Source organism: Eptesicus fuscus, chromosome 10 (assembly GCF_027574615.1).
Source record: "Eptesicus fuscus isolate TK198812 chromosome 10, DD_ASM_mEF_20220401, whole genome shotgun sequence".
Taxonomy (NCBI): domain Eukaryota; kingdom Metazoa; phylum Chordata; class Mammalia; order Chiroptera; family Vespertilionidae; genus Eptesicus; species Eptesicus fuscus.
This window is the reverse complement of record NC_072482.1, coordinates 43483425-43499671: the sequence shown is the minus strand read 5'-3', so window position 1 is coordinate 43499671 and position 16247 is coordinate 43483425. Positions and strand designations below refer to the sequence as shown.

Here is a 16247-nt window from a genome sequence, read left to right as displayed (position 1 = left end):
GTGTAAGGGATGATGCTCCAACTGAACCACCCAGCCAGGGCCAAATATCTGGCAAATGTTTTAATTTAGTTTTTATATTTAGACTAGTAGCCCATTTGCAGGAAAATCCTGCAAGCGGCTGTTGCGGCCGCGTGTGCTGCCGCTGCCGCCGCCTTTGCGGCCACCACGCCTGCACCCGCTTGCCACTGCCTCCCGCCCCGCTCCGTTCCACCCCGCTCCGCCCCTTCTGGGCTTTCCCTCTGGCAGCCACCTTGCTTTCTGCTTTTCCTCCCTCTTCCTTCTAAGTTGTCTTCAGTCTTCTCTCCTCCCTCTCTCAGTGTATGCAAATTAACCGCCATCTTTGTTGGTAATTTGCATACTCGCCCTGATTGGCTGGTGGGTGTGGCTTTGGCTGGTGGGCGTGGCGAAGGTGCGGTCAATTTGCATATTACTACTTTATTAGGTAGGATATGGAAAGCAAAGTTGTAGATGAATGTTTCTTTTGAGAATAGATCAATCAGAAAAGGAGAGCGCTTTTCCTTTTTTGTTCTTCTCCCCTCCCAGTCTCTCCTATCTACACACTTATATTAGTTAATAGCAGGGATATAATTATTAAGTATTTCCAGTCATTTTGTATGTAGGTTGGTGGGTTTGATTTATGTATTCTGAATCCTTTTATTTTAGAAAAGCTCTGTGTAATGTCCCCTGATCCAAAATCAGGTTGGTTCTAAATTGAGAAGAGCAGGGAACCTTCTTTACCTTACTATAAGAGCAAATCCCATGATAAAAAGATTATAGGAAGCTAAAAATATGCAAGGTTCCACTCCATACTTTTTGCCTACATTTTGATGTTGTACTTGTCTTTAAATTATTTTCTCTTTGTCTCTGCCAATCTCATGCAATGCTATCCTTGTCTTGTTCTTTCTCTGAGAACTTTTCCTTTGGTTTAGAGTTGAGAGAAGATCATTTATCTTCATACTTTCAAATCCCAGATTAATCAAAGTTGGTTGGATTCCCAACATTATTTTTCTCTTTCGGTACTAAAATTTCCAAAGTCAGCCCTGTCTGAGAAAGTACATCCATGGTTTTCAAATTTTGTTTTTAAGCTTATATAGCATTGGCAATATAATTTTTTCCCATGAGAAAATAGTTATTTCTTTAGTAAGATTTGTCTAATAAAATCTCACTGATTTCAAAATAATCTCATGATAATTTTTTGAAGCTTTTAAAAAAACGAATATAGAAGGTTAAATATATCTGTGTCAGTAAAAGAGTGGTGATATTTTAGATATCAATAGACTCAAGTTCTTTGGTTTGAATTCCTATGCTCTCTGGTTTTGCCAAAATTATTTAAAGGATAATGACACATCTCTACAAGGCAGCATTGTGGATATGAATTTGTTATAGTATATTATAAATTAGGTTTTTAAAGTAGTAGCAATTTATAGTAATAACTTTCAGATATATTAATTTCAGGCACATTTCCTGATGCCCAGCTTCCTTCCAAGAGAATCATTGGTCCCAAAAATTATGAGTTCTTAAAGTCAAAGAGAGAAGAATTTCAAGAATATTTACAGGTATAGCACCAACTTAATTTAGAATATTGCTTGCTAATCATAGCATTCTCTGATTTGTCTTTTTTTCTCATATATATATATATATATATATATACACATATGCTTTATAAATACTCATCAATGTCGATTTCTAAAATTCTTTTATTTAAATTTTTTATGTGAAGATGAATTATTGTCAAGAGTATATGAAAAAAATTTGTAACTAATGAAATACCAGATATTTTCCTAGAAGAAAGAAAGTCTTATGTTAGGCTTAGTTTTGGTGTGGGAAATTAAAAGAAAGAAACAAAAACTTTGGTGTAAAAGATTAAATACATTCTAAGAATACTAAATAGTTTTTATTTTTGTCTTATTCTTTGATTTTTTGTTCAGCACTTCTGAACTTCAGAATCTTCCTTCCTGTTTATTCCTTCTTTTTCTTTTTAAATTTGAAGGTGTTTTTCCAGTTTCTTGGGATATCCTGACTCTCTACTATTTACCACTTGGAAGTGAATTCTCTTTTTCTCAGTCTGTGATCATTGTGTTATGTAAACAATGCAACTGGTATTTTTTATTATTATTGGTACATTCAGCTTAAAAGTTACTTGCTTGAGACTTCTTTAAAATTAATAACCATCTTTCTTTAATCAAATGCATAATACCAGAGTGGATATTCCTGTTCTATTTTTTAAAACATCTTTTTTATTTGAACATCCACTTTTGTCGTTTTTATTAAGTGTTAACTCAGTTAAATTTGGTTACCTTATAGCCAAAAATAAGTACCTTATAAAATAAAAATATTCAACAGTATAAAGAGGTATTTAAATTTTATTTTCTGTATTTGAAATGTTGAATACTTTAACTCAGAAAGCATCCTATCTAATAATAGAGTAACAGGTAAATTACCATCACTCCACTATGCCCATGATTGGGCGGCGGGAGGCTGGGGGGCGGGACTCGGGGTGGCCTATCCGGCCATTGAGAGGCATGGATCCGCTGCCACGGAGGGGGCTACCCTGCTGTTGAGAGGCGCAGGGGGCAGGGTAGCCCCCCTCAGCGGCCGCGGACCATCAAAAGCGTGGGAGCTGGGTGCCTGTCTGCTCCGGCACCAGGCCTTTCAGAAGCCTCCGCCGAGCCGGAGGCTTCTGAAAGGCCTGGTGCACCAGTGGACAGGCACCCAGCTCCACCAAGAAAAGTGAAAGCGTGTAGGGGACCCTACACGTGCATGATTCAATCATGCACTGGGCCTCTAGTTTTTTACATAATTCTTTTGGTGGTATAAAAATTGAAATATGAATTATTTACTACAAGGATATTTGAACACAACACATAGTAGTGTTAACCTGTGTCTTTACTGATATCATTAACCCATTACTTGAACCAATTACTTCTTTCTAAGAACTCTAGAGTACCTCATTCTAGAAGAAATATTTTCTGGTAATATGGAGTTAAAGTTTACATTACTGGTACTTTATCTAATACAGGGTGGGGTAAAAGTAGGTTTATAGTTCTATGGAAAATGATACAATAATTAATAAATAATAATACAAGAATAAACTGTTTTGTGTACTTACAACTGTATACCTATTTTTGCCCGACCCTATAGATTTCTGCTCATTAAGTTTTGTGACTCTTTTATAGTTACAAAACTGAATATTAGGCAAGATTGGGTTAGTTTTGGCTTTAAAGTTTTGGCTATATTCTTACAAGTCAGTATGTCTTTGTAAAAATATAGGAAGACTGGACAACAGATTTTCCAAGTTATTTAACATTTCCACATTTAGTTTTTGCTAACTTCTTATGCCAACTTCTTTTAATTATCAAGATAGTTGTATGATATTGTAACAATTGTTTTACAGTTGAAAAACAGAGAAATAATACTAGCTAATGTTTAATTTTCCTTCCTATGTATCAGGTAGGCTCTAAATGCTTTATATAACAATATTATAAAGTAGGTAGTGTTATTTGCATTTTATGCATGCAGTAACTGACTCTTAGGCAATTTAGGAACTTTTCTAGGGACACCAAGCTAACACATAGAAGAATCAGAATTAAAACCCATTCATGTCTGACTGTAGAGGTTGAGGGCTTATCTGCTATATGATGATACTGTTCTTTCTATAAATATAGTTTTATTATTATTTTTTAATATATTTTTATTGATTTCAGAGAGGAGGGGAGAGGGAGAGAGATAGAAACATCCATGATGAGAGAGAATCATGGATTGGCCACCTCCTGCACTCCCCCTACTGGGGATCGAGCCTGCCCCGACCAGGAATCGAACCTGTGACCTCCTGGTTCATAGGTTGATGCTGAACCACAGAGCCATGCCAGCTGGGCTATAGTTTTATTATTATTCTGAATATGAAATAGCTTTTGAGGATTTAAAATTGCTTTCTTGGTTTAAAAATTATTTTAAAATAGTTTTGATTATCCTTCTAGCTATTTAAACTTTTTTCTTATTTTATTCATTCAAGAAACTTCTGCAGCATCCAGAGCTGAGCAATAGTCAACTTCTGGCAGATTTCCTCTCCCCCAATGGTGGAGAAACACAATTTCTTGATAAGATACTACCAGATGTAAATCTTGGTAAGTTGAATTAGAGAATCATATATAAGAGGATAAACATAAAAGAATCAGCATTTTCAGATTAATTTAGAAAAAGGGTTTATGTAATGAAGGACTTCTTATATACTGTTAGTAGGAATATAAGGTGGAAACCACTTGAAAAAAGTTTGGTATAAAACTAAATGACCCAGCAGTTCCTTTGTGCGATATATACCCATATGTATATATATAAAAGCCTAATATGCAAATTGTCCCCGCGGAAGTTTGACCGGGAGACCGATCGTTCGCTATGACGTGTGCTGACCACCAGGGGGTGGTGCGGAACGAAGGAAGGCTCTGGTCAACAGCTGGAAGGCCCCAATCGGCCCTGATCGCTGGCCAGGCCTAAGGACCCTATCTGTGCACTGGGCCTCTAGTATATTCATATTTAAGAATGTTCATAGCAGCAATGTTTATAATAGCCCAAACTGGAAATAATGCAAATGTTCATCAGCAATAGAATGGACAGATAAATTATGGTAGATTCATAAAATGAATACTTACAGCAATGAATACCTATAGCATGTAGCTTCTTGCAGCAGTGTCGATAATTTTAAAAACATATTGAATTAAAGAAGCAAGACACAAAATAATATGTACAGCATGACTTCTTTTATATAAAGTTAAATATAAACCAAGCTAATATAATCTGGACAAGTTTAAATAAAATTGTTAAAGATACTAATGGAAGAAAAGAAGTATTTCTCAATATATTTTACATAATGTAATCTTAAGTCTATGTAGACCTAAATGAATTAGTTATATATTACAAGTAGGCATTTAGCTTTTATCTGTATCCAAATGAATATATTTAGTTGAGCCAACATATTTAGTATGTGTGTGTGTTTGAGGTTTCTTCTAATCAGGGGAAAATGTGAGGACATAGGATAGGGCAGTGGCCGGCAAACTCATTAGTCAACAGAGCCAAATATCAACAGTACTACGATTGAAATTTCTTTTGAGAGCCACATTTTTTAAACTTAAATTTCTTCTAACGCCACTTCTTCAAAATAGACTCGCCCAGGCCGTGGTATTTTGTGGAAGAGCCACACTCAAGGGGCCAAAGAGCCACATGTGACTCGTGAGCCGTAGTTTGCCGACCACGGGTATAGGGGATAGAATTGGGTAGACCTGGTTACTGAAGGTTTGACTGAAGGAGAAGAAACGTTCAAAGTGAACCAGGTTTCTATTTAAACAACTGGATGAATGCTGTTACTTGCTGATACAGGGAATAAATTAAGAGCAGTTCTGAACTTGCTGAGTTTATAGAATTTAATTGATGTCTTATAAGGCAGGAGAGGCCAAGAGATAGGCAAGGAGTAGATTTGAATGTTATTTGAAATCAGATTGAGCAAATCATTTGGCTCAAGAAGAGCATGTACTAGAGAGAAAAGCATAGAATGAAGCCCTGTAATTTAAGGACATTTGGAAATTCTAAGAGGGAGGAGTTGTTTATGGGGGTACCAAAGAGAAATAGCCTGATTGGATGGTTTGCATGTCGTAAAACAATTTCAATTTTTAATTTCTATTTATTATCTCTCTCCCTATTGCCATAAGTCTACTTTTTTTCTAAATTGAAAGAAATTTAAGTGCTATTTATCAACTTTGACTTATTTTTGCAGTCATTTCTAAATGCTTGAGAAAATCTTAAGAAATTTGGCATTTTATAACATGGGAACCTAGAGAAAAAAACAAGAAGAAATTTTGGATTAGAATGTACTTAATCAAAAATATAGAATATAAATTACTCAAATAGCCAATTTAAATGTAGATTTTAAAACTTTTTTCTTTTGATGAACTTTTGTATACTTTAATTTACCTTTATATATTCACCATTGTTTAAAATCTTTTGAAAACATTTAAAAAATATATATATTTTATTAATTTTTTTACAGAGAGGAAAGGAGAGGAATAGAGAGTTAGAAACATCGATGAGAGAGAAACATCGATCAGCTGCCTCCTGCACACTACCCACTGGGGATGTGCCTGAAACCAAGGTACATGCCATTGACTGGAATTGAACTTGGGACCCTTTAATCTGCAGGCCGATGCTCTATCCACTGAGCCAAATGGCCAGGGCGAAACATTTGAAAAAACATATATCTTATTGCTTTTTTTACAGAGAGGAAGGGTGAGGAATAGAGAGAAACATCGATGAGAGAGAAACATCGATCAGCTGCCTCCTGCACAACCCTGACTGGGGATGTGCCCGCAACCAAGGTACATGCCCTTGACTAGAATCGAACCTGGGATCCTTCAGTCCGCAGGCTGACACTCGATCCACTGAGCCAAACCGGTTAGGGCTGAAAATGTTTTTTATGGAAAATTTAAAATATACAAAAAGCAGAGAAATTTGAATAAGGAACTCTCTACTTTATTTCAACAGTTATCAACACTTTCCTCGTTGTCTTTTTCTCCACCCCCAAATCCAATTGGATTATTTTACAGTAAATTCCAAATGTTGTATATATAAATAGTTAAGTTTACCATAGTTATTGTAGATTTCTGTTAAGTGTGAAGTGGTCAATTATAAATATTTCTTATTATTTTACTTTTTACTTGGGAGGTGAGTATTTAAAATTACATAGTGAAGTATTCATATAAACAATTACAATGTATATTATCCCTTCATACAATTAATATTTTACTTTTAATTGCAGGGAAAATTATAAAGTCTGTTCCTGGAAAACTAATGAAAGAGGTAAATAACTAATTTATGTGTATTCTGTAATATGATAGTTAAAAGCATATTTAAATATTAATACATCTTAATGGGTTATGTGATAATGAAAATCATAATCTTAATTTTTGATTTTCATATTGCGATATCTGTATTACCACAGAAAGGTCAGCATTTGGAACCTTTCATCATGAATTTCATTAATTCCTGTGAATCTCCAAAGCCTAAGCCATGTAAACCAGAACTGACCATTCTCAGCCCTACTTCAGAAAACAACAAGAAGGTACTGAACATTACCTTAAAGAGACTTAAGTTTGAAGTTGTCTTACTTGAGATGACTTTTCCATTATAGAGAGAATCCTGTGTTAATGAAATGAATGGTACTTTTAATTTTTTTTATATGGAGATCAGTTGTACAGTGTAAGGAGGGTATTGTGAATAGTTGCTTGGTTATTTCTTTGACAGGTTAAATATTTCTTTATTTGCAAACTTCTATCATTTCTATATTTGGGGGATTTTTTTTTTTATCCTCACCCAAGGATATTTTTTCCATTGACTTCTAGAGAGAGAGTGGAAGCAGGAGAAAGTAGGGGAGGGGAGAGAGAGAGAGAGAGAGAGAGAGAGAGAGAGAGAGAGAGAGAGAAACATTGCTGTGAGAGAGACACATCGACTGGTTGCCTCACACACACACCTCTAATGGGGCTGAGGAATGAAATGCAACTGAGGTATGTTCCCTTGACAGGGAATTGAACCCATGACCCTTTGGTTCAAGGGCTGATGCTCTAACCACTGAGCAAACAGTCAGGGCTGGAGGACTTTTTCTTTTTTTTTTTTTAAATATATTTTATTGATTTTTTACAGAGAGGAAGGGAGAGGGACAGAGAGTTAGAAACATCGATGAGAGAGAAACATCAATCAGCTGCCTCCCGCACACCTCCTACTGGGGATGTGCCCACAACCAAGGTATATGCCCTTGACCGGAATCGAATCTGGGACCCTTCAGTCTGCAGGCTGACACTCTATCCACTGAGCCAAACCGGTTTTGGCTTAAATATATTTCTTTATTGATTTCAGAGAGGGGGTGTTCAGGATGCAGCTGATCGATGTTTCTCGCTCATTGATGTTTCTAACTCTCTATTCCTCTCTGTAAAAAATCAATAAAATATTTTTTAAAAAAGTGGTTTTCTGAGTTTATAAATCACCAACTTCCAATAATCAAGAAATTACTTGCTAGAATGTATTTATGTTTATTTGATGGTATCACTAATGTTAATAGTTTATAAAGTACTAGAGGCCCGGTGCACGAAATTCGTGCACGGGGGCAGAGGGAGGGTGTCCCTCAGCCCAGCCTACACCCTCTCCAATCTGGGATCCCTCAAGGGATGTCCGACTGCCCGTCGGACATCCCTCTTAACAATCCAGGACTGCTGGCTCCCAACTGCTCGCCTGCCTGCCTTCCTGATTGCCCCTAACTGCTTCTGCCTGCCAGCCTGATCACCCCCTAACCACTCCCATGCCAGCGTGATTGATGTCTAACTGCTCCCCTGCCAGCCTGTTTGCCCCCAACTTCCCTCCTCTGCTGGCCTGGTCACCCCTAACTGCCCTCCTCTGCAGGGTTGATCGCCTCCAACTGCCCTCCCTTGCAGGCCTGGTCCCTCTCAACTGCCCTCCCCTGCTGGCCATCTTGTGTCCACATGGGGGCAGGATCTTTGACCACATAGGGGCAGCTATCTTTTTTTTTTTTTTAATAGGTTTTATTGATTTTTTACAGAGAGGAAGGGAGAGGGATAGAGAGCTAGAAACATCGATGAGAGAGAAACATCGATCAGCTGCCTCCTGCACACCCCCCACTGGGGACGTGCCCGCAACCAAGGTACATGCCCTTGACCGGAATTGAACCTGGGACCTTTCAGTCTGCAGGCCGACGCTCTATCCACTGAGCCAAACCGGTTTCGGCAGGGGCAGCTATCTTGATCTTGTGTGTTGGAGTGATGGTCAATCTGCATATTACTCTTTTATTAGATAGGATAGAGGCCTGGTGCACGGGTGGGGACCAGCTGGTTTGCTCTGAAGGGTGTCCTGGATCAGGGTGGGGTTCCCTTGGGCATGGAGAGGCCTGGGTGAGGGGCCTGTGGTGGTTTGCAGGCCAGCCACGCCTCTGGTGACCCAAGCAGAGGCCCTGGTATCTGGAATTTATTTACCTTCTACAATTGAAACTTTGTAGCCTGGAGCGGAGCCAAGCCTCCTGCTCCATCCGTGGCTGCCGCCATTTCTGTTTGGATTTGTTTACCTTCTATAATTGAAACTTTGTATCCTTGAGTGGAGGCCTGGGCCCGCCAGTGTGTGTGGAAAGCTTGGCTTCCTCTATTGCCGGGGAAACCCAAGCCTCCCTTCTGGTAGCCATCTTGGTTGGGGTTAATTTGCATACTCGCCCTGATTGGCTGGTGGGCGTGGCTTGGTGGGTGTGGCTTATGTAGCGGAGTGATGGTTAATTTGCATATTACTCTTTTATTAGAGAGGATCTTATCCATTCATTAAACAAATATTTTATTGTGTGCCTACTATTGAGTGTTAGGCACTGGGAATAGATATTCCCTATCTGTAAGTAGCTCAGTTTAGTATCAGAGTAGGGCCTAGTCTGGGGACCATCGTCTCTCCCAAAACACCTTCATTTTTGTTGTTATTATAACTTTATTGTTGGTAAACACAAATAGAGTTGATTTTTGTGTTTTGATTTTTAATTCAGTAATTTTGCAAGACTTGTATTAAGTTTAGTAATAAATTTATTAATTCTTTTAGATTTACAAACTTATCTGCAAATGATGGCAGGCTTTATTTCAATTATGGCTAGGACCTGCTATATAAAGGGAGTGATTTTATTGTTTTACCATGAAATAGTACGTTTTTCATAGATATCCTTTATTGGGGTTTAGGAAGTTTACATTTTTGTTTATCCTATCCTTGTTGGGTTTTGGTATTGAGTTAGATTAACCTTTTTCTTTTAGCTGGTAGAGTTATTGGAATTTTTAGTTTTTTAAATAATTGATAGAATTTGTTGGTAAAGTCATCTAGACCTTGAGTTTTGTTCATAGGAACATTTTTTTACAACTAGATTTAATTTTGTAATGATTAGTTGTCAATAATATTTTTTTAATTTTCTCTGACATCATCAGTTATGTCCCCTTGCCAAAGGTTTTGTCCTTTGCCTTTGTTGATCTTTTAATGTCTAACTATTTTTAGTTCCTTAATATCTGCTATTTGATTATTATTATTGAGAATAGACACTTTTTTTAGTTCCTTAATATCTGCTATTTGATTATTATTATTGAGAATAGACACTTATTTAGTGTCTATAGTTTGGGGGTAAGTAGGGTTAAGATTTAGTTGAATTTCCTCATTCATAATTCCTTGTATTTTGTTTTTTGTTTTTTTTTCACATTAATCAAAGTTTTATCTCTTTATTATTTCAACTTTTACTTTAGCTTTTCAATGACCTGTTTAAGAATAATGCAAACCGTGCTGAGAACACAGAAAGAAAGCAAAATAAGAATTACTTTATGGAGATGATGACTGTAGAAGGAGTTTATGATTACCTGATGTATGTAGGTAAGTCGGACGTGGTTACTTTTAAAATCTGTTTTTCATTCATGAATTATATTTCTTATATGATGCAAATTAATGCTCTTAAGTATTGCCTGTTATAATATTTTTAAAAATTGAAATTACTTTCTTTTAAGAATTCAATATAATTTGCCTTGGACATATTAAAGTTTACTAGTGTTAACAAATAAAATATTGACCATTTGTGTTTTTTATATCAGAAAATGTCAAAATATATATCTTAAATGAAGTATTCCATGTGATCCTTTCAGGACGAGTAGTTTTCCAAGTTCCTGACTGGCTTCATCATCTCTTAATGGGCACTCGAATCCTCTTTAAAAACACCCTGGAAATGTATACTGACTACTATATTCACTGTAAACTAGAACAGTTATTTCAGGAGCACCGTTTGGTCTCACTTATAACACTTCTCAGAGGTTTGTATTTTCTCGTGTTTGTTTCATGTTTTGTGTGCTCTTAATGATTTCAATCAGATCTAAAAGAGGGAGAAGTCTTGTTTTTATTTGGTTTATTAGTTTTTCTACTATGAGGAAATAAATACTTTGTGTAAAATAAGTGAAAATTCCAGTAAATATTTATTTTTCTCTTTTTAGATGCTGTATTCCGTGAAAACACTGAACCTCGCTCTCTCCAAGACAAGCAAAAACGAGCAAAACAGACTTTTGATGAAATGATGAATTACATTCCAGGTATAATATTTAAGAAGTAGTTTAATATAGATAGACACCACTTTGAAGTGAAATGTATAGTAATTATTAAAGCTAATTTTTACCCTGAGTTTTCATTTTAGAAATAGTTATAAGGGCCAATTAAAATTAATTCATTTGTTAAATAAAATTTGGTTTTATGATGATAGAACTAAGAACTTTAAGACAAGGCTATTTCCATGCATGCAAATAGATTCTTTTAATAATATCTTATAATCAGAGTAATCAGTGACATATTTGTGGGACAGTTGGAGTCCTGCTGTCCACTCTACCATGAGAAGAGCTATGCTAGTGTGTATGACTAAAAAATCAAAATTCATTCCAAATTTATTGAACACCTTCCATGTGCCAGACACTGTGCAGAATGCAAGGGATAAAAAAGTATACTTGGATAGCTCAAGTCTAGCAGGAAGACAGACATGCAGTCAAAACATACATGTGATAATAGAGTCATGTGTCTCAAAGGGAGAGGATGATCACCTCTCCCGTAAAGCAGGTAGGCTCAGGCCACTAAGTAAGTGAATGGTAGTCACCTCTTACTGAGACGGGAAATACAAGGAAGAAATGTCAAGGGGTCAGAGCAGAGGATCCTTGGTTAGCTGTCCAAGTTTGGGAATTGGAGGAATGATGGTACTAGGATAGAGATATGGGAATCATGTGTGATGGATAGTAATGCCTAGGGAGAAAATACAAAGTAAGATTCAAGAGGGCTTAGGACTGTACCTTACAGAATTCTCATCATTGAAAAGTTAGTCCCAGAATAGTAGTTCTGCTGCTCTGTGTGAAGACAATTAAGTTAAATCCCTGGTCTGAATATGAAAGTGAAAGGAAGCTATTTTTGAGTAAATCTTCCGTAGGTAAATGATGAAATAATTTCTTACCTGTTTCATAATATGATATAGCATTCATGGTTTTAACAGTTTTGCTATTCAGGAACAACATGGAAAGCCAATGAATATAATAATTTGTTATTTTGCTGAGGCACAATTTGGATCACATCTACTTGAAGACTTTCATTTGGGAAGGAATAGTTTAGCTAGTGAGTAAGCTTAGCATGTTATTCTGTTGCCCTTTACTCCTCATTTTTTAGTGACTCCTGAAGGACCTGAAAGGATCACTTATTTTTGTCTGTTATGCTCCAGGCATATTAACTCGGAAATTCTATTTAGTATTGGTGAATTAGAGGATCCATATTGGATTACTTACATAGCTTAAAAATCCATATTGGATTACTTACATAGCTTAAAAATATCAAGGATCTGCTATGCATCTTGTAAATTAAATTTGGCCTTTGCCTCTTAGGGTTAGATTTACCTCATAGAAACAAACATAAACAGAATTTTCTATGAGCAGCATTAAGAGTTCCATGATGATTGGGGGAAAGGGACAAATATTTGAGCAACTTGTTTACTTATGAATGATTTTCTTTTCCTGTTTTGGGGAAAACATTCAGCAGAGATTTTAATAAGGAGGACTGACACTCTTTGGTAATAAGTGACACATGACACTTTCTGGATCCTAAATTAGTGTTTAAACATTTCCTAAAAGGATTGTTCTGTGAGACGGTTAATAGTGATTATGCAAATAGTACAGAAACAAAGTGGTCATATTCATTTAGGAAAGTCTACTAGTATGTTAAAAATTAAACTTTTTTCTGATATTAAGATATTCAAATATGGAAATATATAGATTAAAAGTAGGGGCCATCCTCTTCCCACTGTGCAGAAATAGCTATGTGCACCAGTTGGTGTTAATTCTCACAGACATTTTTCTGTGCATTTCTACATGTGTATGTACAAATGTATAGACATAATTTTAGGATTTTATTTTGTTTTCCCTGAATGGAATAATACAATATGTATTATTTTCAAACTGTCTTTTATCCCTTAATAGTATAGACAAATTTCTTTACATTCCATATGCTTGCAGTATGCTTTGTGCATTATGAATCTCCAAAAGGAGGATACCTGGTACTGCATTTCTCAACCAGACCACAGAACCCTTGCAGAAACCCTGGTTTAGAAAATTCTGATTTAGTGTTTGCATACTATCCGGGAAACAGAGTGGAGATTTTCTTTTATGATCCAGTTAATGATGAGTCACTTTATAATATAAAATTGTTTCACATGTAGCTTTCTTGTTTAGATGTGATTGTCAAGTGTATTGGTGAAGAAGCCAAGTATGAAAGCATCAGGCTTCTATTTGATGGCTTACAGCAGCCAGTTCTCAACAAGCAGGTAAAATTCATTAAAGCAGGTTGACTAGAGTTGGCTGGGTTTGGTGAATGGCACAGTAGGGGTCTGGTATATTATTAACTGTGAAGTGACACTATACTAAATCGAGGCAGCATAATTCAAACATTCAAATAGAAAGAAGTGTGTTTTGTTTGTGCTACACTTTTTAGGTGATTACTGTTTTTTTTTAATCATGATTTGTTTTGATTTAAAATAAACATTCACTGTAGAAAAATTGGAATACACAGTAATTTCATGAAATAAAGTAAAAATTTAAAAATTGAGAATTTCATCTTTCAGATAACAGAATAACAACAGTTAATATTTTTATGTTTAGAGTCTATATATATCTATTGATATCTTAATACAGTTACAATTTTGTATCCTGTTCTTTCTTTAAAATTTTTGTTACATATAAAATATCTAACATAAAATGAATTATGAGGCATAATAATAAAATATCCTCATGTGAACACATGAGTATCTAACACTGAACTTAAAAATAGAGCATTATTGTCCTCGCCGGTTTGGCTCAGTAGATAGAACATTGGCCTGCAGACTGAAGGGTCCCGGGTTCGATTTTGGTGAAGGGCACATGCCCAGGTTGTGGGCTTGATCCCCAGTAGGGGGCGTACAGGAGGCAGCCAGTCAATGATTGTCATCATTGATGTTTCTATCTCTCCCTCTCCCTTCCTCTCTGAAATCAATAAAAAATATATTTTTTAAAAATAGAGCATTATTGATACTAGTGAAGCTACTTTTGTGCTTGTTTTATATTGTCAGTTCTATTCCCTGCCTTCCCATTTAGAAGTAACCACAGCCCTGAATTTTGTGTTTCTCAATTTTTATGGGTTTGTCTAATGCCTTAAAAAAATTTTTTTTGGTGTTTTAGTTGACTTACGTTTTATTGGACATTGTGATACAAGAACTGTTTCCAGAGCTCAATAAGGTAACTAAAAAGCAGCAATTTTACTCTTTGCTATTAATCATATGCTCTGACATTTATTTTAATAGGGCCATAAAAATTAAGAGAATCCTTGACTATGATCCTTTTAAAAATGAACAACCTTAACAAATAGATCTTTGTGTTTTCTTTATTCAACGTGCTCAAACATAGAATGGATTTTGGTGGCAGGACCTGAATAGCCTTTGCCTTAACTTCATTCCTTCCTAATTAAAAGCAGAAAGGGACACTATACCCTATAGAGTCTTTCCAGAGGAAGGTGTGAGGTGAAATCCCAACCTAGAATGGCCAAGTTCTCCAGGCTATCATCAGCAACACTGAATGCTGTGTAAGTCAGACTTGAGTATTTTTGAAGCAGCTGAATTTTAAAAAAGGATGATAATTATTATCATTATATTAACTCTTGAGGATTTTGAGGTTAGAGCAAAGATTTAAGTTATTATTTTTTACTGTTTTTATTTTTCTGACTAACCCCTTTGGTCAGATGAAATAACTGCTCTTTAAGGTTTTGGTATAGCATTGAAATGCCAGTTTCATAGAGTAGAAGAATTCAGATTTGAACTATTTATCTATTAGCTTTCATTATAGTGATATTATATGTATATTAAAACAGGGTGGCAGTTATGAACATTTTATGTTCAATTTACATGGAAATCAGTACAGAAAACCTTCAACTCTCTCTTTGAGACTTTATAAGGTCTGTCCCTATACCTTGCCATTTTTCTCATCTCTAAAACATAAGGCATATGCCAGCTAATTTCTTTGTTATATCTCTAAATATAAAAGCCTAAATAACCGTTCGACCGGTAGCTATGACGCATACTGACCACCAGGGGGCAGATGCTCAATGCACAAGCATGGAAACGGAACAAACTGATGAATCTCAGAGGGAAGGGGGGAGGGGGAAGGTGGGAAGAGATTAACTAAAGATCTTACATGCATACTAGAGGCCCGGTGCACGGATTCGTGCACTCATGCGGTCCCTCGACCTGGCCTGCAGGGACTGGGCCGAAACCAGCAGTCTGACATCCCTCGAGGGGTCCTGGATTGCGAGAGGGCAATATATGTATCTTAGGTAGAATTTTAATACACTGGAATTGTGGAACTGTTAGGCAATTCATAAATGAACCTTATTGTCTTTTATTAAATGGACTTATTTTTTCTTTAGGTACAAAAGGAAGTTACCTCTGTGACGTCCTGGATGTAAAAATTTGGATTTTGGATAGAATAACCAGTTAAAATTTCTGCTGTGCTAACGTAGTAGAAATATACTGTTTTTTCTTTTACTTTTGTATATTCTTGTATATATCATGTAATTCTGTGTCTGAGATTTTTTTGTTTTAATAAAGACTAACACAAACTTAATTATGATTAAAAGTGAATTGGTTTCATAGCCTTTTGTTTTACATTTGTTATCTAAATTCTATTAGAATATATGTCACTTGTTGCCATTTTTTAAGAGATAATTCATAATCTCCTTTGGGCAAACAGATAAGGCTGACAACCTTTGTATTGTATCATTTTGAAAATAATTATGTTTAGTGTGGAGAAAAAGGGGTAAGATCTTACTTGCTTTCTCCCCCCCCCCTTTTTTTTTATTAAGGTATTATATGTGTACATATCTTACTTACTTGCTTTCTTATTTAGAGTAAATACATTTTAGGAGGTGTCCCCTTTTTCTTCTCTTTCTACATAGTTAATTGTGTATCTATAAAGAAGACATCCTTCATGAATTTTTCAGAGCAAACAAGGGACTTTTTGATTTTGTTGGATGAGTGACAGGTTATTAACCCTTTTAGGGGTGAAAACTGAGATATTTATAATTGTGTGGTTACAACTACATTTCAGTGAATGGATGTAACGATATTCCAAAAACTTATAGGTATAAGAAATTTAGTT

At 35.9% G+C, this 16247-nt stretch overlaps 1 protein-coding gene across 9 annotated transcripts in view; it reads left to right on the top strand.

Annotated features, from left to right (window-relative positions):
- Positions 1–15730, top strand: part of SNX14 (sorting nexin 14) — a 68362-nt gene extending 52632 nt beyond the window's left edge. For 7 of the 9 annotated variants that reach the window (XM_054721776.1, XM_054721775.1, XM_054721778.1 and 4 more), the window contains 10 exons: positions 1456–1556; positions 4013–4124; positions 6803–6843; positions 6986–7105; positions 10305–10428; positions 10695–10859; positions 11037–11132; positions 13296–13387; positions 14277–14333; positions 15517–15730. In XM_054721776.1, coding sequence (XP_054577751.1) covers positions 1456–1556; positions 4013–4124; positions 6803–6843; positions 6986–7105; positions 10305–10428; positions 10695–10859; positions 11037–11132; positions 13296–13387; positions 14277–14333; positions 15517–15555 — 947 coding nt within the window. In that variant the 3' untranslated portion in view covers positions 15556–15730. Of the gene's footprint in view, positions 1–1455; positions 1557–4012; positions 4125–6802; positions 6844–6985; positions 7106–10304; positions 10429–10694; positions 10860–11036; positions 11133–13282; positions 13388–14276; positions 14334–15516 lie in introns of those variants that run through there. The other 2 variants (XR_008557193.1, XM_054721779.1) reach the window with 2 other exon arrangements.
- Positions 15731–16247: the final 517 nt, after the last annotated feature.